The 23514-nt window shown below is 42.2% G+C and overlaps 1 protein-coding gene across 2 annotated transcripts in view; it reads left to right on the forward strand.

The window, feature by feature from the left end:
* Positions 1–20140, forward strand: part of SV2C (synaptic vesicle glycoprotein 2C) — a 91905-nt gene extending 71765 nt beyond the window's left edge. The window contains exons 13-14 of one of the 2 annotated variants that reach the window (XR_014517068.1): positions 3138–7452; positions 7678–8828. Coding sequence is in view for 1 of the 2 variants with exons in the window: in XM_083465299.1 (XP_083321425.1) it covers positions 19916–20072 (157 nt within the window). In the remaining variant the exon portion in view is untranslated. Of the gene's footprint in view, positions 1–3137; positions 7453–7677; positions 8829–19915 lie in introns of those variants that run through there. The other variant, XM_083465299.1, reaches the window with a different exon arrangement.
* Positions 20141–23514: the final 3374 nt, after the last annotated feature.

The raw sequence follows: 23514 nt of genomic DNA on the forward strand, positions 1-23514 counted from the left end.
TTACAAGGCAGTTTGCCTTCCTTAAAGCTAAATTAACTGCATATTTGGATGGTGGAAATCTTGATAAATCCTCACGACAGTTCATATTAAGTAACTTGGCCAATCCCAAAAACATCAAGTGCTGCACACTATCAAATCTCTGCATCTGAGAAATTCTGAGATTAAAAAAAGAGCCTCTCCTTGAGATCCTGGAGAGCTCCTGCCAGTCAGAGTAGATAAAACTGGGTTAAATAGGCAAATCATTCATTCATCCATTCATTCATTCCCCAGCCACTCTGGGCAGCTTCCAACAAAAGATTAAAAATACATGAAAACATCAGTCATTAAAAGCTTCCCTAAACAGGGCTGCCTTAGAAATGTCTTCTAAATGTCAGATAGCTGTTTATTTCCTTGACATCTGATGGGAGGGCGTTCCACAGGGCGGGTGCCACTACCGAGAAGGCCTTCTGCCTGGTTTCCTGTAACCTCACTTCTCACAGTGAGGGAACCGCCAGAAGCTGGACCTCAGTGTCCAGGCTGAACGATGGGGGTGGAGACGCTCCTTCAGGGATACTGGGCCAAGGCCGTTTAGGGCTTTAAAGGTCAGCATCAACACTTTGAATTGTGTTCGGAAACGTACTTTCACCTGGTATAGGGCAGACTCCTGTGGACACATTTGCACCTTGCCATGCTATCATCCACAACTGGCCAATAGAGACCAAACAGAGTAGTAGTCAGAGGCAATGCTTCCTTGGAGAATAAAAGCATAGGTGTTGCATATTCAAGCAGGGAGAAGCTTTTTTCAGAGGCGTGCAAATGATTCAAGTAAACAAGTTCTACTGAAGTATATTTCCCTTTCCTGTTCTTATCTGCATGTATTTATGAATATAAGGTCACCCTCATTCTCTCCCTCCCCCCTTTAAAGCAGTGTTTCGCAGACTTGAACCTCTTCCTTTTAAGTTTATACTACCTTCTTGGGTCTCCAGCCATCTGTTGAGCAGGTGAGCACATGGAGGTCCTTTAAAAAGCTATGCTTTTTTTTTTTAAAAAAAGGAAAGAGTCTAGAAGAGAATATTCTGCTTTTACTGCCAAAGAGCACGTATTCCTTGTTATTTCACAAGGGTACAGGATATTCCATCATCTTGGTACTGGTTTTTCAAGCCCCTAATATGAGTACATTTGAACAGATAAAGCTCATGTACTATCTGGCTGTTGTTTCATCAGGATTTCCACAGGTCCCTTAAGTAGGTGGACCCCTGAAGACATAAATATTTTCCGTTTCTTGAAAGATTACCATCTCCTTGTTCTGTAAACTGGATCTTTGGCCCTCTGATTTTGACCTAATTGCCAGAGGCTACTTTTATCAGGCAGTCTTGCAAAATAAAAATAAAAAAATCAGATGTGAAAGAGGCTTCAGCATGGAAGGGCATCAGTGTGTTCTGATTTAAGACTGGTTTTTAAAACTATAATTTGAGTTGGAAATAAAGGAACAAGACACCATATATATATATATATATATATATATATATATATATATATATATGCAGGTTTTGGTGTCTTCGGGTGTCTTCCCGTGTAAGAGTTGGGGTGTCTAGGCGACGTTTCGACGAGGTCTCACTCGTCATCTTCAGGCTGGTGCTTTCGGCTTCTTGTTACTGGAACAGAGCAGGATCTCAGTGTTTGAGTTCCTATAAATACTGTTGAGGGGGTGTATATATATATATGATATATCATATATATATGATTATTATGTATTGGAAGGCGCTGAATTGCTTCCAATGTAGAATAAAATTTACTAACAGGTCAGTTAAATAAAGGCTGAGGGAGAAATGGCAGCTTAAATACTTTGAACATTTTTTAAAAAGACTTTTCTCTCCAACCTTCTGAGTGCTGCTTTATGGCAGGGGCTGATGGGAGTTGGAGTCCAGCAGCATCTGGAGAGCCACAGGTTCCCCATCCTTATGTTATGGGTTTTTATATAGAAAATGCATGAAAGCTGCATATAAATTATTGTATGTGGCAACTGCACATGCTCTAAACTCATTTCCTTTTTTTTGATAGTTACAAGCTTGGAGGATCAGGGGGATGCTATGGACGTAGTATATCTTGATTCTTCCAGGCTTTTTAATGAATTATTTTTTATTTTAATATGTTTGTCCTATTTTATTTATGTATTATTTTGTTTTTGTGAACAATCCTGGGAGCTCAGTTGGAGGGCAATATAAACGCGGGTGGCGCTGTGGGTAAAAGCCTCAGCGCCTAGGACTTGCCGATCGAAAGGTCGGCATTTTGATTCCCCGCAGCGGGGTGTGCTCCCGTCGCTCAGTCCCAGTGCCTGCCAACCTAGCAGTTCGAAAGCACCCCCGGGTGCAAGTAGAGAAATAGGAACCGCTTACCAGCGGGAAGGTAAACGGTGTTCTGTGTGCTGCGCTGGTGCTGGCTCGCCAGAGCAGCTTCGTCACGCTGGCCACGTGACCCGGAAGTGTCTCCGGACAGCGCTGGCTCCCGGCCTATAGAGTGAGATGAGCGCACAACCCTAGAGTCTGTCAAGACTGGCCCGTACGGGCAGGGGTACCATTACCTTTACCTTTATAAACTTATTTCAAGATAAATTGCTGAGGAAGTGAATTTTCAGCATCTGCCCCAACTTATTTATAAGGCATGAAGTAAGAAGCCTCCAAGTTTGAGGTCTAGGAGCTTCTGGATTGGCCCTGTTCTCTTTATCAGTCTCACGGCTGACACAGGGTATGTTAAGGGGACGTGAAAGTGAGTGAATACCATAGTCCTTTTGCAATCCCAGGATGTCACTGAATTGCAGTGGGAGGGTATGGTGCCTGTTTATCATAAGATCTGTAGTCATTAGGGGCTGCTCAGTAATTTTCTAGTTGTTGCTGCATCTTCAGCTAACCTTTTTGAGGAAAACCGCCCTCCGGCTTCTGTTATTTTATAAAACTCAAAGCAAATATTCAGGTTCAAAGGATATTTCACATGTCATTTTAGTGCAAAAAGTCTTGGACCTCTGAGTTCTGGCCATTTTCAGGAATAGTATGTAAACCAATGCACCATTTTTCTCTCATCTGCTTTCTGCCCTGATAAAACTTTTATTCTTTCCTCTGGTTTTAACTTCTTTTCTTTCTTTCTCTCTCTCTCCCTTTTAGGGCAACAGGCTTTGGCTTTTTAAATGCACTATGCAAAGCAGCAGCTGTCCTTGGAAACCTTATTTTTGGTTCCTTCGTTATCCTCACCAAATCAATTCCTATTCTCTTGGCTTCCTCGGTTCTAGTATGCGGAGGCTTGGTAGGACTTCGGCTCCCAGACACCAGAACCCAAGTGCTGATGTAACTTGGGAAGGATTGTGGATCAAAAGCCATTTCCAGTTTGTTTTCCTCTCTTTCCAAGTATCAGATCTCCTGGCTGGATGGGCAAAGGCTTCAGATTCTCAGTGCATGGAAGGTGACTGTATAGCAGAACTCCCACTAACATAATGAAATCACTGTAACAGATTTAAGCCCTTTTCCAAGGTGCTTCTTCATTCATTCAAACAGGGGGACAGTACCCTGCCTGCTTGCCCCACCCACTTCACCCTCTGACTCTCACACATTCAGCAAGGAAACCCCCATCGGTAGTCTGCTCTGTGTGATTGAATACCACCCTCTAGTTGTACAGGATTCCCAAGTACCATATTTTTCGCTCTATAAGAAGCACCAGACCATAAGACGCACCTAGTTTTTGGAGGAGGAAAACAAGAAAAAAAATATTCTGAATCTCAGAAGCCAGAACAACAAGAGGGATCGCTGCGCAGCGAAAGCAGTGATCCCTTTTGCTGTTCTGGCTTCTGGGATAGTTGCGCAGCCTACATTCACTCCATGAGATGCACACACATTTCCCCTTACTTTTTAGGAGGGAAAAGGTGAGTCTTATAGAGCAAAAAATACAGTACTTTTAACTGTGTGCATAGTGGCTCACCCTTCATACAATTGCTAAATGTATGGAGGGTGTGGCTGGCATGCACATATTGACATTGGGGGCAGGTCAAGCAGGCATGCCCCCGCTTTCTCCTCTGCTTTTGAAGAGGGCTATTGTTCAACCTTTATAAATTCTACATGGCCCCTTGTATTTCAGGCTAAAAGGGCAGTTCAGTGAAGAATTAGTCGCCTTGACCTCAGTTGAACAACACTAGGGTAAGAATTATGTGAATTGCCCCATTAAGAGTTGCTTGTTTCCAGTCGATCTATTTTAAGTGATTTAAGAGGACAGTTTGCTGAAACAAATCAATAGTTCATATGTGACAGTTTTCCTACAACAAGGTCATCTCTGAATAGGAAAAAAAGAAGTGTTTTGGAATGAATGTTTTGTTTGCTCATGTAGGGAAAATGTCACATCTAAAATTGCTTTTAAAACTGCAACATGAAACTATCCCTGTAGTTTAACACTAATGCTTTCTGTGCCAAAAAGCCACACAAGTGAATATTACTATTTTTAATTAAGCTGATGATAAGTAGAAACTTCAAGGCCTTTCTTAGTAGTAAACGTTAATCTAACTTGCATCAGGAGATACAACATAAAATGGAACAGGCTGCATGACTGTACTTCAACACATATTTCCTGCTTTCTTAGAATAAGGGGTTGTGGGGGAAACGGCATTGCCACTTTCATAAGAAACCATTTTTATGCAAATTCAGGCTGGGCACAAACTGCCTGTTGCTGTTCAATCTGTTAACTATCTAATAACTTACTACATTATCACAGCTGAGCTCCTCACAGGGAAGTAAGGCAAAAGTGTAATAACAGAAATGTTTTCTGGATGTGCCATGCTCCTCAAATGATGTTAAGAGTTTCTGTAAAATTGCACTACATGGAAACATTGCCCCCTTTCCCATGTTGGAAGCAATCAAACAAATAATTGCAATTTTGTGGGATATAAATTGGGTGACTACATTCTTTTTCTTGGTCAGGTGGCTTTACAAATTTCTTGGGAAAGGAAAGGCCATCATTCTCAACTGTCCCATCACCTTGCAGTTGATTTGCTGCAGTAATACTTCCACCCTGCTTGGACAACACAGGAGTGATTGCAACCTGAGCTAGGCAGAAGCTACAAAATAAAAGACTCTGTCGCACCAGTGTCCTGATGGTGACCTTGTTCATATGTCACTATAAGCCAGAGTACATCATACTGTGACTGTATTGGCCTCTGAAGAGGACCTTAGATCCCCTCTGCTCTTCCCTGGACTTGTTAGCTCAGCCTGGTGGTGAAGCCTGGGATTATAGTTATGGTCCTTCTTCCTTAACCATGGTTAAGGTTAGCCACGGTTAACCACAGTAAACGTAGGATAAACCTTAGCTACAGATAGTGCTTAAAGAGAAGCTTTAAACCTTGGTTAAACTGCTGCACCACATTGAACTAAAAAGTGCAAGAAGGAACAAAGCAACTGTAATCTCCTCCTTGGGAGCCAGCATGTTCACAGTAAGCCATAGTTTGGCTTAGTGTGATGTGCAAACACAGCCAAAGCCATAGTCCTCTTGTAAGATATGGATTAAACCAATGAAAAAGAGACAAAAATGAGCAGGTCCCACACTGAAAAAATACTCTACTTTCCCCCTCCACTGCAGAATGCCCTTTGCCCAACTGCCAACCCATCTCTAAACTCATAATCACATATTTCCAAAGAAACACATAAGGCATAATCCAGAAAAAAATGTATGCTCGCCTTAACTATGTGCTTCATTCCAAATGAGTTTAGTGGGATTTACAATAGTTTTACTCTGGATTGGGCCCATCATGTTTACATTTCCATGATTTTCTTCTAAGTAGGTATTAATGTTGTAATATTAATTTAAGCACAGAATTATTGCTTTAGCTGTATATCAGGTTTTTCAAGTGTATCAAAGTTCATGTTGAGTTCTGTGATTATTTCCACCTTATCACAGCTCTTCGTGTTAGTTTAGTTTAGTTTTTTTTAAGAAAAAGCCTTTTATCTTTTACAGTTTTCTTTTCATTTGGAGGGGAGGAACCTTTTAACAATGCTCTCTTAGTCATTAGGGACCCTCATTAAGACTTCTAAGATTGAAATCTGAAGCCTCTGTACAGATTGGGAGTGATGATCAACTGCCAGCTGTAAATCACGCTTTTGACATGCACTGCCCACTTAAATTGATGTGGTATTTTGTCTGCTGCCTTCATGAATGTAATCACCGAAAAAAATCTAGAGCCATAACTAAAGCTTTGGGGGCGGGGGAAGTAAGCACCAGCTCCAAAGCTGTTATCATTGTGTTACTTTCTCAGAATCTAATAATATTTTGAAAACAGATGACATTCTTATTCAGGATGTAGCTTTGACAGAATGTAGACAGTAAGAGTAAAGACAGTTTTAAGATATGAAGAGGGAAATTAACAGAAATGACCAAAGGCATATGTATTCATTTTGTATGAATTGTGTGATGCATGATACTGGCAGATTGGTTTCATCTCTGTATCCCTATTTCCCCACTTCCCTACATGAATGGGTAATACAGGACTCGGCCCTACCATTAGGCAAAGTGAGACAACCACCTCAGGCAGCAGATGATTGGGAGAGGAGAGATCAGGCAGATGTAATGACATGTTGCAGCTGTGTGTGCCACTGCACCTTCCAACCTGTTTTTCTACCCTACAGTGTAGTGGTGTCCTGTTCCCCGGGTTGAAGGAAGATTCAGCAACCAGTCTGGTCAGTTTTGGTACATACGTGTGCCATCTCATCCTTTCCCTCAGGCAGCAACATATCTTGGGCCAACCCTGAGGGGAAAATGTCTAAAGTGTAAAAGAGAATGCAGAGCGAGTGTCAGGGACATAATCTGAGTCGGCAGAGGAAGAATTAGAAAACGCTGGGAGGGGGATAGTGCACCACTGCAGCACATTACATTTGAAACACAAAATGGAGAAGAGAAAACAATCCAACCGGATGCAAGGCTGTGGCTTAGATGCAGATGTTTAGTTGCTAATATTAGCTCTTCAACAGTACAGATGCTATACATGGAATAAGTAAAACCAAATTTGCTTGAGCTGTGCTTCCCACTTTTACATAGTCCTTATCATTCAGTTCATAAAAACCCTGAGCAATCAGAATGGTTTATATCTCGGTGCCACGTGCCAGTTCATAACTCGCATGCACTACCGTATTTTTCGCTCTGTAAGACGCACCAGACCACAAGACGCACCTAGTTTTTAGAGGAGGAAAACAAGAAAAAAAATATTCTGAATCTCAGAAGCCAGAACAGCAAGAGGGATCACTGCGCAGTGAAAGCAGCAATCCCTCTTGCAGTTCTGGCTCCTGGTATAGCTGCGCAGCCTGCATTCGCTCCATAAGACGCACACACATTTCCCCTCACTTTTTAGGAGGGAAAAGTTGAGTCTTATAAAGCAAAAAATACTGTATGTTGTGTAAGTGTAAACAAGTGTGAAGCAAGGATGCACAAATCAGTGGCGTAGCGTGGGGGGTGCAGGGGGGGCCGGCCGCACCGGGCGCAACATCTGGGGGTTAGGGTTAGGGGGCGCAAATCCACGGGTTAGGGGGCGCAAATTACTTGCCTTGCCCCGGGCGCTGACAACCCACGCTACGCCACTGGCACAAATGGCTGTTGTGTCTTTCTACTTTTCCTGTGTAATATACAAAAAGACTATGAGTCTTGAATCATTCCTGTAGGGAGATGGGTGAGTTACAGATTATATAGATGGTGCATCCAACTGCAAGGAAGATGTGTGATGTGCTATTTTTCACATTAAACCAGAAGTCAGAAAATAAGGACCACATGTCAGTTGTGCTTCAGCTCCTCTAAACTGCAGCATGCAAGAATTCTTTTAGGAAAAAGCAATTCTGTAAATAGAGCCTTAAAAGGTTTGCCTTTCTTTATATCGCAACACTCTCTTTCCAGACACATGTTCAATTTTTCATGAACAGCTTGTCAGTCCTCCTTTGAAGTGCTGCTGCCTAATCGGTCATCCCTCTGTCTTGTGCTAGATATAGCTAAAACACCCCATTTCCACCATGTGTAATTATAGGTATATTTTCTGTTGGGGAAATATTGCTGTGTTTAATGCCAGGAAGAAGTACCAGCAAATCTTAGTCTGTTATATTCACCTGGTTTCTTCTCCACACTCGAATGGAAGGCAGACTACAAAGAATCTCAATATTGTCCTCTTATTTGATGCAGAACCACATAAGAACATAGGAACCACTTTTCTAATGGCCTGCTTATTCTGAAACCAATTGGTATGAAATCTGTGTTACAACATTATAAGGCATTTTTGTTTTAATTATCACTTGGAACCCCCCCCCCCCCCGCATTGAGTGCACATTACCACTCTTCAGTAGTTATGCTTTCCAGATACTGCTGTAGAAGACACTGTCCCTTTCTGCCTACTGCAGCTGTAGTAGCTACATGTGTTGTGGGGTGGAGTCACCCTCCTGACACTGCTACTTAGGGCCACTGTCAAGGCCACACCAGTAAGATTGGGTGCATGGTGGCACCAATGGAATGGCAGCAGTGGAGCACCTTGGTGGACCCAACCACACTGCCAAGTCATGTCCAGGCAAGCAACAGCTACAATGGGCTCCTGCCTGAATGCTGGCCCATACTGCTGTACAACTGGGCTCAGCAATCTTTCTCACAATTACTCCAGCCCACAACCATTTCCTTCTCCAGTGAGAAGGATGAAGCTGGAGATCCTTTCTGCCAATGCCTTATCATAAATTCTTTGTTGTTTATATATTTTAAATAATGCAGGAAGGGACTAGTGGCCTTTACAGGTTGTTAGACTCCCAATTCCCACCAGTCATTATTTACATCTTGCATTGTGTCACTTGTGTGCAAACAAACCCTGGCTTGAGAGCAGTACATGTGAAAAGGATCTAGGAGTCTTGGTTGACCACAAACTTGACATGAGCCAACAGTGTGACGCGGCAGCTAAAAAAGCCAATGCAATTCTGGGCTGCATCAATAGGAGTATAGCATCTAGATCAAGGGAAGTAATAGTGCCACTGTATTCTGCTCTGGTCAGACCACACCTGGAGTACTGTGTCCAGTTCTGGGCACCACAATTCAAGAAGGACACTGACAAACTGGAACGTGTCCAGAGGAGGGCAACCAAAATGGTCAAAGGCCTGGAAACGATGCCTTATGAGGAACGGCTAAGGGAGCTGGGCATGTTTAGCCTGGAGAAGAGGAGGTTAAGGGGTGATATGATAGCCATGTTCAAATATATAAAAGGATGTCACATAGAGGAGGGAGAAAGGTTGTTTTCTGCTGCTCCAGAGAAGCGGACACGGAGCAATGGATCCAAACTACAAGAAAGAAGATTCCACCTAAACATTAGGAAGAACTTCCTGACAGTAAGAGCTGTTCGACAGTGGAATTTGCTGCCAAGGAGTGTGGTGGAGTCTCCTACTTTGGAGGTCTTTAAGCAGAGGCTTGACAACCATATGTCAGGAGTGCTCTGATGGTGTTTCCTGCTTGGCAGGGGGTTGGACTCGATGGCCCTTGTGGTCTCTTCCAACTCTATGATTCTATGATTCTATGAAACCCATGTGCTCTCTCCCAAATTAGTGCATACATAAACCCTGCACATGCACACATGTCCTTTTGCTTTGTAATGTTTTTTTGAAAGAGGTCTTGGCATGAAAAAAGGAGTCACCAGAATAAGAATACAAAGAATGCAACTTTTCAAAGAAGCTGCTGTAAATGAAATGTGTGTGTGTAGGTAGAGTGAAAGAGAATCATTTCGGTCTAGGAGCAAACAAATCACTCATATTCTTTTTCTCCTGAATTTCCTGTCTTTCCCCACTATCAAAGCACAGGCCCTTGCTTCATATTAATAACATCTGTTCCTATCAGGCAGGAAACACAGCAGGAAACGCAGCTATATATTTACCAGCAGCTCTCCTTGAACGTTTCTCCCTGTTCTGTGATTTCTGTTTTCTTGCACACAGTATGAACACAACTAATTTAGTTAATGGGTGACACATTACTAAACCTAGTACACCAATTTGGTCTTTGGTGATACCAATCTCTTCACTTATATTAGTCAGATGTCTCAACTTTTGAGACTAGGTTCTGCAACACATAGGAGCCACAAATATATTCACCAGGTCTGGGATCCAAGGAACCAATCGTGAGAGCTTTGCATGAAGTATAAGGCATACTGAGTTTCAAAAGCATTCTGTGTTGTGCTATGGAGGGGGATCTGTCATTCAAATGGGAGGAAAGTCAAAATTCATACAAGCTGACGTGCGGATTTTTGATGTGTCTTAAGTTGCTCTTGGATCCCACAACATTCATCAATCTAATTCATTTTTAAACACATTAGTAGCCATCACAGCTCCCTTTGGTGCTAAATTCATTAGGTTGGTTGCAAATTGTGCAATGAAATACTTCCTTCTTAAGGAAGTAGATCTCATCCACTCCTTGTTTTAGTTTTTCTTTGTATGTTTTTCAGCCCTCTTCGAAATTCTTCTAAACTGGGGTGTCCAGAATTGCTTACAATAGTCTGATCTTGCATTTTCCTGTCCCTTTCCTAATAATCCCTGGCACAGCATTTGTGGGGTTTTTTGCTGAGCTAACTCTTTGCATTAGTATGGTTGCCCATTAATTGTATTTTAATCAAGATTTGGTGCTGAAACAGAAGGAAACTTCCCCCTTCACCCCATCCCAACAAGATCCATCATGAGACTCACTCTGGTATGGCTCCCTCTATATTAGACCAATTCTGAACGTCAATTCAGAGCCTACACCAGACTGAGAACCACACCTCCCTCATCAATCATCTCTGGGGAGGGTTGCATGCCAGTGTCTGCAGGGGCAGGTGGAAGTGGGCAGGACAATACCTGTGCCTCTTGCCTTTGTATGTGCAATAGGGTACGTTCAAGCCGTGCAAAGGTTTGGTGTTTCAACACACCTCCACCCATCCACATCTCTTAATCCTCCAGCCAAGCAAAAGCACTCAAGGAGAGCACAGAGCTGCTGAGGGGTGGGACCTTGGAAAAGGAACTATGGCCAGGGGAGAGTCTTGAGGGCCAAATAGACATTTGGAGGGCCACATTCGGCCCTGCACCTGAGGTGTCCCAGCCTGGGCTCCTGCTTCTGTGTTCTGCCAAAATCTAGCCTTTACCTGCTGTGGTACCTACAACTCTGTTCAATCTCCAGGAATAGGTGATTGGAGATATTCCTCTGCCTGAGACCTTGGAGAGCTATGTCAGTCACAGCAGGCAGTGCTAAGATAGGTGGACAAATGGATTGATCTCATAGGCGCCGACTCCATGGGGCTTGAGGGGGCCCGAGCCCCCTCAAAAATTCGTTTGGGGGGGCTCCGCCCCCCCAATAATCTCCGGCGCCCCTCCAGCAGAGCGCCACCGCCGCCCCTCCCCCAGCCCAAAATGCACAGGGTTGGGCTGCATGCCTCCTGCCCTCCCTCCCGAGCAAAAGCTCCACCCAATTTCCTTTGGAGCTGATTAATAGGCGCAGCACGCTCTCCCCTATTCGCTCACGAGGAGGCGGCGCCACTTTATTTGCATATTCATGAGCTTATTTATTATTCATGAGCTTTCCCGGTCCCCCCCCCAATATTTTTTATAAGTCCGCGTCCCTGATTGATCTAGTTGGAAGGAGCTTCCTGTGTTCCTACAGTACCTTTTTAAAAAAGAGAAATAGTCTTCTTTATCATGAACTTATTTTTCCTCCCCTGTCCAGCCTCCTATTATTTAGTCACAGCCCTCATATAATAAAACATTGTATATTGTAAAGAACATGTGATGTATAGATATGTATGTTGATTTTATATATTTTTTATATATGTACATACATGCATTCAAGTTTGTGTGCATATGTCTGACTTTGACAAGCAAAATAATTTTATAGACTGACACCTGCCTTGGCAGTGTATATATCAGGGGCATGAACTGGCCAAAGATAAGCTCTTGTAAGTCCCATTGATTTCAGTTAGCCACATGTTTGAATCAATGAAACTTACAAGTGCTTTTACTTTGGCTGGCTGGCTCTTGGTATTGTTTGATCCATATTACCATTTAATTTTTGCAGTCTTGGAATGCAAATTTGCCCTTGAAACTCTGGTGGTGCAACAAAGACATTAGTGGCATTTTGCCATTATTGTTTTAGCTGCAAAAAAGAAAGCTCCTCATAGATAAGAAGTATCTTTTGACATGAACACATCATTCTCCATACATTTTGGTAAACAATGAAGAAACAGGCCATTAAAAAGTATCAGTTGTGTTCCAGCCAAGTAAGAAAAACATATGACATAGAATGTTATATCCCCCCCTTATTTGATGCAATATATACATTCTAATTAATGCTTTGTATAGCTCAGAAAGTAGCTTCTGTGTAGTATATGGGAAAATATCTGTCTCTTACGTCCTTTATTTAAGTTGTTTCTTCCCAGGTAGTTCTGGTAATGTTCTTACAGCTAGCAATTGCTTATTAGTGCTTTTCTCAGTGGTCTTTGACCAGACAGGAACAGAGCCATTGCCAAGTTGCCTTTCAGTTAACTGTTACCTTTCCTAAAACCCCGTCCAGTATATCAGTGTTGCATGTTGGCAGTCCTACTGTTGCTTAATGGAAACACACCCAGACAGAACAGGGGTTAAAGTGAGTTTATTATTTCAAACTCTGACATTCATTGCACACGTCCTTTCCCTTATGCAAGTGACTTTAGGCTGTCTGTGTACCGAGGACCGAGTGGGTGTGCTTAACTGCTGAAGTAAGGGAGTCAGCAGCAGTTTTTTCTTCTTCCTCCCACATGAATAAACAAGGCCCTATGGACTAAAGTTCAAATGAAGAATCTACCCTTTTGCATAATGCATGTAGGGGGTGATTCTGATTGGTGGGTGAGGGGAGTTTCTGCATTCTCTACGCAATATGAAGGGTAGAACATGATTTTCCAAGGACTTAGCACTTTGAACCAAGGCTGTGTGATTGGTTACGCTCCAGAGCTGAGTTTTGTTGCATCTTGATGTGTCCTGAACAACTTCAGGGCTGATAGCAAATAGTTCAAAAAACTGGTTCTTTGAAAGCAGAGACTTTTATTGATAGGCGTTTTCTCTGATACTTGCACCCAGAGCAGGCCTTCCCAAATTATGGACTGGAACCCTTCCATCCAGACCAGTAAGTTCTGATACCCCTGTTCCTCAGTTGCCTGGCAGGCCTCCTGTTTATGATTTTGCAACATGGTCATTAGCAGAAATCTTGGTTCAGAGTGCTGCTGTTCAAGCAGCTGGTGGTTATGTGAATTGGCTCAGAGACAGAAAAGTCACCTGCTAACTGGAAAGCTGCTAACGTGGCACAAGAAGTTTAGAGGAAGCTCCCTGGCTCATTCATGCAGTGGGTATAGAATATGATTATCAAATGCAAACATGCTGCTTTCACACAAGAGGAAGGTTTTAACCGCAGCAACGGATATTTCACAACAGGTTCAGACCTCCAAGTTCAGTGCTACGAAATGTTTTAAAAATGCTTGTAAAGTTTGCAATCCATTGCACAAATGTTCTGGTTTATTTCTGCCCCACTTTTGTTGCCCTATAGTCCCTCTGGACAGCAGTCATGTGGTGGTGTTGGGAAAGCATTCAACTGCAGAACAAATCCACAACAAATCCACTATTACTGTGTCAAGGACAAGTTGCAGAATACACCTGCAATAAAGAACCAATCTGAGGGGTGCTTTGTTTTAAATTTGATACCAATGCCCACGTAAAACCTACATTGGCTTGGATGCATACTCTCCCCCCCTTCCAAATTTTATCCCATATTAACACATTAAAGAAACAGCACTAGCAGGCTTTGTCTCACCCAGAAGTAGTGCCAAATAAAGAAGCAGCTAGTGACACACAGCCCTGGCAAATTTACTTCCCATGGACTTGTAGGCATCTAGGTCATATATCAGGTCTAGCCAAAGGTCTACCCAAGGAACCAATGAATGTTAAAAGTGTAGCTTTAAGGTGATGTCTGACACTTCTGGGTCTTGTGCGTGTATGGTTTTAGCATTGGACCACAAGCTAGAATTGAGCTGTGCCTGCAACTGGTGATATCCCACTAGAGGAATGGGTTCCTGGAGGATGCCTCAAGTTTTAGTAGTGCCATAACAGGATCAGATCCTCACTGATTCATATTCTGCAAAGATTCCATGGCTGTAAGTGCCAATGCTCATGTCAGCACTGTGTTTACATGACTTGCAAGTACCAGTTCTAGCCATGATGGTATTAACCCCGTGTCTTCATTACCTCTTTCCATGTTGGAAGATGTCAGTTGCTCTGTGGTGAACAGATATGCCTCTCACATTTTCCATGGAGCCTGTATTATTTCCTTGGACAAAAGGCCAGTGATTTCGCTGCAAGTGCAGGAACTAACTAGGCATGAAAGCAAAACATGGCCACTGGTTGTTGTGTGCATAAAGATTTGCACTCCCCAAAAGGAAAAGCCATGCTAATATGTACATATTCCTATATATAACTTTACTGGCAGCTCAAGTCTTACAACATCTGCAAATGCTTGGAATTAGGAGAGGCAGTAGGTTGATTATTAAATTTGTACACCCTACATCAAGCTATTTCAAAGCCATGATTATAGATAAACACTGGAGTGTTAAATGGGTGCTTTGAAATACTTTTCTAGGGTTAATTACAAGGCTACTTTCCTGTACGGTACTGATAACTCTAAATTGTCTACAGGGATAGGTGGAGGCAAGTATCTGACAGAACAGCACCACGCACATAGCAAAGGTTGTATACATGGTTCTCCCTCTCCCTGTTTTATCCTCATAACAACTCTGTGAAGTAGGCTACTCTGAGGAGGCTGACTGACCCAAGGTCACCCAGGGAGCTTCATGGATGAGTGAGGATCTGAACCCTTGTCTCCCAGGTCCTAGTCCAACTGCTACAGCACACTGCAGCACTCCACTAATTTGTGTGTGTACGTCTAAAAACAGGAATAAGCACTGGTCAAAGTGCTGTGGAATTGGAGCTTGGCAATAGTTCCTTCCACCTTAGAATTCTGCTTTGCAAGATCGCCTCCCTGTATTTCTGGTTTTATGACTTGTGTATATATATGTGTGTGTGTGTGTGTGCTTACATGTCTGTACATTAATCAAACCTCACTTTCAGATTTCTGGATTTTTCATTCCAAATGCAGCTGGTACAATTGTGAACTCATCTTTCTGGTATGCTCCTCTGTGTCAGATTGCCTACTGCCAAAAAAAATGTTAAGCCAAGTGTGTTTTTATAAAGTCCCCTGGGGAAAGCTGTTTGTATACTTGTGAAAGGGCATGTTTTGTGTAGGATGATGATGTACAGTGTAAATCTATAAAATGTGGAAGTGTGTATACATTTATTATCTGCCAGATATCTATTAGTCATGTAATAAAAGCAAAGATATTTAACGTACATCAGATCGAAAAAAGGAGCTCCATTATATTCAAATAAAGAAGCTTTCTCTGAAATGAGATTCTACTGGGTGTGTTATTAATTGTTTGCTTTTTCATTGTTGCAAAAAAAAGGATAATAAATATCATTTTGTTTGGACATTTACAAAAGTACATTTTAAATGCCTGATTGAGGACACAAAGCTTCGTTGGAATACTTTACAGGACTGCGGCCATTTTGAAAGTAATTAACCTCCCATACACAAATCACTTTAATGCCCTGAGGTGATCTTCCCTGCCTCTCTCTCTCTCTCTTCTGGAATCCTTCCCATGGAGCAGTTGATAGTAGATCACTCTGAGGTTTTTTGCAAGAAGCATAGCAGATGCTGACATTGCCAAATCTCACTCCCAGTGAAGAAAAATCAAACTTGGATGAAGATGGAGATGAGGTGGAAGAAGATCAACCAAGTGAGTTCTGTGGGTGGCTGTTTTTAGGCATCAAGATTGGACCATCTTCTCTACTAATATTTCCGGTTCTGGTCTCCAGGAGGGTCTGACAATGTGAGCTGTGAATCCTGAGGTCCAAAATATACCTGGGTTCTGAAATTAATTCCCTCAACTGCATATCTCCCTACTATTTTGAAATGCATTTAACCCATATCTCTTTCATATATCCCATCTGCAAAATGCCCCACAAGAGACATAACTAGACAATGTGGGAAGTTTATGGTGTGCCTTTTATTTATACCATAGGGATTACATACTAAAATGTAAATTGCTTCAAGCTGCCCTTGGAATAAACAGAGCACACTTCAGATGTCACTGCTTTACATATGTATTTATTTATCAGCGCAATCACTTTCTATAATTTTTAGCATGCTAAACGACCCCTGTGAAAAGCCTCTTAGCAAACATTGTTTATTTTACTTGCAGAGGCCACATCATTCATCTACAAAAGGATCCAAAAGTTACTAATTCAAATGCAGTTTTCAGTTTTAATTAACTGTGTGGGCAAACAATTGCTCAAGAAACTCCAGGCTTGTGAAGTGCCAGGCTCTAATAGCTATCTATTATGTAGGGCTGCATAATCACTTTTCATTTTTCCTGTTAATAGGATAGCCAGCAATCTAGGAAGGGTATGCGTTCAACTGTTGAAAAGCTACTGAACAAATGTTAAAGTTATTTATTTATATTTATAAAGTTGTATTCTGCTGTGTCATTTTTTTAAAAAACTATATAAAAGCTGTTTACTGCAGCAGAACATAAAACCTTACAATAAAAAAAAACACTTTAAAGGTTTAAAACAGACATCAATTAACCATTGTGGAAGGATGTAGACAACTGCCTGGTTAGGCCTGGCGGAAAAGAAAAGTTTTCAGTGGGCATTTAAAAGTTGGCATAGAAGGCGCCTGCAGAATCTCTATTGGCAGGGTGTTCCACAGAACTGGGCCAATGACACTAAAAGCTGTTCCTATCCTGAAACCCACCCTACTGTTCTGATTGCAGGTGGTTTAACTGACTCTAATCTTGTATTTTTATACTGTTGGAATCCATATTGGGACCTGAGAGCCGACCCTCCCATTAGGCATGGTGAAGCAGCTTCCTCAGCTTTCCCCCCCAGCCTTTGCCACGGGCAGAGAAGCAGCACCAGCACTGACACCGGATCTCACCCAGTGCATGAGATCTCTGATGCAGCCAAGCCAAGTCAGGGATGCTTCAGCAGGGGGGATGGAGCAGCAATGGCAGTATGGGGTGGCACTTCCTGTTTCACTTCAAGCTAGGAAATGGAACGCGCTGCCCCTGCAGGACTTTTATAGTGAAGGGCAGATAAGAAATCCAATTCATCATCATCATCATCATCATCATCATCACTGCAGCCACAAGGAACTTCAGGGCAGTCCCTTCGTTGCAAAACCAGGAGGCTTAGCTGTGCATCTGGTGTTGTTTCCCCAGGTGCATGGGTCACTGAAGTACCATCATTCAAATGGGAAAATGGTGACATATATTTGCACAGGTACTTTGACGTACTTACTGCACGTGCAAAAATGTTTCCCCTCACTCTTTACTTTGGAAACCAGGGAGAGAAAGGTGTATGTGTGGTTGTATACTTCTTTCTGTATCTTTTTTTCATAGACAAATGGTCTAAATTAAAACAAAAATAAATTCTTCTAACTAGCCACTTCCATTTTCTGTACACCGGCAGTGCAGGATTTAGTACATGGCAGAATAGGCTCCAACAGAAACTAATTTAGTGTACCTGCTTAAAAAGATAGTTGCACACGGATGGAGGTTCTGAGGCTGCTTCCTGAGATCTTGCGAGATCTCGAAACCAGGTTTACTGATTGGACAGCTCTCTGGCTTAAATTGCTTTAAGAGCACAGGTGCTCAGGAGTTCCTGATTCCTGATTCTCAGCAGCAGTAGATCCTGATAATGTTGCTTAACCCCTGGAAATGTTTAGTCACTATTTCCCCATATCTTTCTAATCTGCATGTACAGGAAATAACTAGTTGCCTCTGGCAAAGTCCATTCTACATCCCTCTTGGTTTTTTTAATGATTTGGAAGCAATCTAGTTTGGCGCTTGTGAAAGTAGGTCATTCCCCCATGCATGCTAGCAGTAACTTCCAGAAAGGTAGTTGGAGGGTGGTCTTCTGCAGCAAAAGCAACAAACAGTCTTGTGGTTCTTCCTTTTAACGACAGCAGTAACCCCCTTGGGTGTCTGCCTCCACCAGACAGAGCTTGAGAATGTGGGGCCTGGGAGGGGGCGTGGCTGCGCAAAGTTATTTGGGAGATGAGTGGGAATGCTCTCACTTTGTGGAAGCACAAGCCACTGGTCATTTTATAACTGCAGTTCCTTTCGTATAATTCCTGATTTTGAAAGAAGCTGCTCCAGAGTGCAGTCTGCAGTCTGATCACCAGGTGGAGCTGGAAAGAAGGCATACCTGATGGTTTTGTAGGAAATAACCGCCAAGGCTGAAGGGAAGACAATCACTTAAAAGAGTGATGTTTGTGATGACCACTAGTACGCATTGCCACTCATTGTCTGCCAATTGTTGCATGAAGGCAGTCTGTGTGATATCAAACTATTATTTCAACAAGCTATCATGCATGGGAACAGGTAAGAATTTCTGCAGATTAAATTTCCCAAACAAATTTCTACCACTAAGGATATTTTGTTTGTTTCTTATTAAATTTGTATACTGCCCTTCATCTGGAAATCACGGGCAGTTCACAACATAAGCAAACAAAATGATAACCTTCCAAAACAGCTTTTTAGGTGGTGCAGATGTCTGCCAGGGGTGGGGAGCAAGAACTTTCCCTCTGTGAACTTCCTTAAGTGATCTTAGCTTCCAAAGCTAGATTTTAACTTGTTTCTTAAAGGGACAATTGCTATTTAGGAGAAACTAATGCAGTACACATTACAGTTATTAAAAAGTAGAATATTACTGACAGGTTGCTGCTAGCTAGCAAATTCTTCCTCCAATCTGTCTAAATTGTAGTACTTAAAAAGGGGGGGGGCAAGAGAAGTATTAAGATAATCAAAATTCACTTATGTATCCAAAAGCACAGAGACTCTTTAAGGTGCTTCACTGTCTGTGTCTTGTAATGACTCAACAGCCTTGCATCCTATGTTCTTTGCTTGCAGCTTAGGCTACTTGCACCTACACTTCCCCTTGATCTTTCAGTCCTGTCCTATTCTGGTAAACATACTTTGGGAGCAAGACTGAAGTGGCCAGTCATTACTGGCATACAGGCCCTGGAAAGCTGTCTAGAAGGTGTCCCCCGGCCTGAAAATGACAAACACACACCCCTGTTCTACAACATGTGGAGGTTGGTTGTCAGAATAAAAAAGCCAAGGGTGGGATTCAGCTATGTTGTGACATGTATGGAATGAATTCTGCTCCTCCCCATCCTCCCCTGCACCTCCAAACCCACTAAGTGGCCCTCATTTCCCTACTAGGTGCTACACTGCATTCCACCCATAGAATTCAAAAGTATATATTTCAAAAGATTGACAAACCAGTGAGCCAGTGAGGTATAGTGGTTAAGAGCAGTAGTCTCATAATCTGGTGAACTGGGTTTGCATCTCCGCTCCTCCACATGCAGCTGCTGGGTGACCTTGGGCTAGCCACCCTTCTTTGAAGTCACCCTCCTTTGTTTGTTGTGGGGGAGGAAGGGAAAAGGAGATTGTTCGCCGCTTTGAGACTCCTTAGGGTAGTGATAAAGCGGGATATCAAATCCAAACTACTACTCCTCCTCCTCTTCTTCTTCTTCTTCTTCTTCTTCTTCTTCTTCTTCTTCTGTATTTTCCCCAAGATGCAGAGGTGAAGGATTGGGGTTGAAAGATCAAGGAAAAGTTACTTACATTGAAATAATTCGTGTGTGTGTGTGTGTGTGTGCATGAGTGACTATATAAGCATCTTTATAATGAGCAGGATTTTCAGACTGCATAATGTTATAAGGTTAGAAAAGCCAGACACCTTAACTATAGAGCTACTCTTATGACTTTGTAATATTGTTTCTTTGATCTGTTTCTCAGGTCAGTTGGATGCAACGATATGGACTTCTGCTGCCCAGAAGGAATCGTGGTGCAATCCTGCAGCATGCATAGTGTTGCAGCCTTTATTGATATGCTGATGAGCACAGAAGGTGTCAGGGAATCTTTTGTTGGTTTTGGAGAAGATGAGACAGTTTAATCAAAGAGGAATTATACAAATGGATGTATCGGCTAGAGATAGGCCTGATGTAATATGAGCAAGCAACTGAGTGAAGGCTATTATGGGAATACAAACCTAGAAAAAAAGTTATATGAAATATATGTAATTTTATCCCTACGATGTTGGGTTGCACTAAGATTCCTTTGTTCATAGGTAGCATGGAAGACAAGGCACAATATACAGCAGCTTTTGAATCATACAATGCCTGGAAACCTGTCAATAATATATTGGTTTGTAATTTTGTGAACAAGTCTAAGTGGGCTTGTATTTCACACACTCCTCCAGGGTGGCTGTGAAAAGATCAAAAGCTATCCATGATTTGTCCAGGTTTGAATGTAACACTAAACCACAGCTAACAAAAATCAGAAATCAAAGCTTATTTCGATAAACCATAGCTTCAAATCAGCACAGTTTAGGGTTCAGACATAAGGGAATCCTTTAATCAATATATAGTGTTGGCTATTGCAATGTAAATAAAGTAGATATTTGTATTGGATATCTGTGTGTGATACAAGCAGGTTTCTATACCTCTGCAATAGCTACAGAGTATTGTGAATTATTTCTGAGCAAAATGTTAAGGTGAGTCATAGAAGGGAAAATGTGCCCCTTTTTAATGCTCTTGTCCACTTCATTGTACTTTTTTCAGCTATTCTATTGAAGGTGCATAAAGGAAATAAATGGCAACACTGAAGAGCGAACCATCAAAAATCTGCACCTTGATCTCCCCAACTGAGAGAAGCTACTAAAAAGATCATTTATAACACTGCTGGCTGTGATTTTAAATGAGGGTTTAGGCTTATTCTTGAGGGCTCAGGGAATAAAATGAAATTATAATTTTGACTGTCAGGAATCAACTCCAAAGCCAACCTTAGACAGGGAAGAAAGGAAGAAAGAATCTGACCAATAATCTCTGCAGGATTTTGATTCTGATGTTAAGGATCAGCGCTGAGGAGGGGCAAATAAACAGAATTATGATCCTCAGAACAGATGGTAGAAGGGAGGAAGGAAATAAAGAAATAAAAATCTGACTAATGATCTCTGCAGGACTTTGATCACGGCCATCAGGTTAGTGATTCAGAGCTCATAAGAGGCAAACAACAACCAAACAGACTCATGATTGGGACAAGAACCTTAGAGCAGATGATATGCAATCAGACAAAATCAAAACCAGACCCAAAGCAGGCACCAAGATGGTAGAACTATAATCAGGAACCTAAGCACAGCACCATGGCAGAGTAAGGATGGGCTAGGCTGCCAAGATTCAGATGTTAACTTTTGTGCCCAGGGCAGTGGCGTAGCGTGTGTTGTCAGCACCCGGGGCAAGGCAAGTAATTTGCGCCCCCTAACCCATGGATTTGCGCCCCCTAACCCGTGGATTTGCGCCCCCTAACCCTAACCCCCAGATGTTGCACCTGGTGCGGCCGGCCCCCCCTGCACCCCCCACGCTACGCCACTGGCCCAGGGCCAGTCCTAGACATTTTGCTGCCTGGTGTGAATAAGAAGATAGTGCCCACCACTCATTCCATATGCAGAAGCTGACCAGGCTGGCGACTGAATCTTCACCTCTGGTGATGGAACCGTGTCTTCCACGATTCCTGAGGGCAGCTGGTGATCTTAGAGTGCAAATTTTAAAATAGGTTGTTGTTGTTGTTTAGTCGTGTCCGACTCTTCATGATCCCATGGACCAGGCACTCCTGGCGCAGTTTGGTCAAACTCATGTTTGTAGCTTCAAGAACACTGTCCAACCATCTCATCCTCTGTCATCCCCTTCTCCTTGTGCCCTCCATCTTTCCCAACATCAGGGTCTTTTCCAGGGAGTCTTCTCTTCTCATTAAAATAGGTAGTAGTCAACTAAGTTATACTCGGAGAAAACTCATTGAAAAGAATGGAGATGACTAAGGCCCATTAAAAAGCTAATATTAGGGAAAGTATAATTAAATTAAATATTAACTGGTGCGGAGTACTCCTCCACTGGATGAAGTAACTATGATGCTGACCAGAGAATCCATAACATAATTGCTTTTGCTTCCTGTGAGTAATACTTAGCTCTAACAAGGCTAGTAAGTCACTTTTTGAAGGATTGCTGGGTCAAAGCTACTACCACAGAAAATTTTACATTGCCTTGCTTTTTATTGTTGTTTTATTATAGGAGTGCAACGTGATCGTAAGCACATGTGCTCAGGAGTACATTCTAGTCACTGCAGTGGTGTTTCCTATCTAGTGTGTGCGCATAGGACTGCACTCTTAGTAATGGCAAAGTTTTTCTGTTAGAAAACACACAATAATTAGCCTACACAAATATTTGCGTAGCAAAAACAAGCCAATCCCACCCTTCTGACTCTCAGATTTAATTATCTGTTTGCTGAAAACAAGCTGAAAATTCTCTTCTGATTTCCAAAGGCCTTCATTAAGCTAATCCCCTTTTCACAGCAACACAGTAAGAAAAGAGCCACACCCAAAAAGTAACTGCCTGGCCCTGTTGCAAATGAATGTCCTTTCAGTTATTGAATCAGTTTCTGTATCCTTCCTGCAGAAATTAAAGCAAAGCATTCCAATTTGCATCAATTTGAGCACAACAATTTTAAAAAGACAAGTGGGATTTTCTTTTCCTTGGGTCAAAAAGCATCTAATTTTAGCATATGATTTACCAATGAAATAAGTGTATTGTGAGAGCAAAAGTAACATTAACACGGTTGTTTTCAACAAGACCAGCCGTTCTAATCAGCTACATGCATTTGCGTCATCGCTGCTTAAGCTACTCAAGAATTTTAAACAGCAATAGCCATCTACATGCAAAATCTCTTTGTGTTTCAGGGAAGAAACATAAGGTGAAGGAGAGTGCTTGGATTTTAGAGTTGTGTCTAAGTGTGGTGTGGTTTGGCTTGTTTATATGTATATTCAGTTCCTCTTTCTGTATTTCATAATGTTTCTGAAAATGAAAGGAAGCGTGATAATTCTAATTTTGAAACATCCCTTCAGTAATAGCACCCACAAACGGTTTGTAGGGTTTTCACTTCTTACAGGTGGCAGGAGGGGCAGCCACTGCTCACATCTAGACTTTTACATAAATTAAAATGCATTTGAGTTTGGAATCCCTTGTACGTGCCTGAGCTTTGCAGTAGGAAGACAGCCTTCTGCAATTAAAACAATACCCAAAGCAAAAGCTAATTGTAATATCTGTCTGTATTGAAACTCTCTCGATTCTATAAAATCCACAGGCTATTGTTTCAGGTTTGCCAAATTGATATTGACTCAAGATCGGAATGACAAACAGACTTGGACCACATTTAAGGCACCTTCATGCCACTTTAAACAGTTATGTATTTCCCCAAAGAATTGTGGGAGCTGTAGTTTGTTAAAGGTGCTGATAGTGATTTGGTGACCCCTATTCCCCTAAGAACTACAATTCCTAGAAGAGGGA

This window comes from Podarcis liolepis (assembly GCF_965112155.1).
Source record: "Podarcis liolepis genome assembly, chromosome: 11".
In the NCBI taxonomy this organism is placed as follows: Eukaryota; Metazoa; Chordata; class Lepidosauria; order Squamata; family Lacertidae; genus Podarcis; species Podarcis liolepis.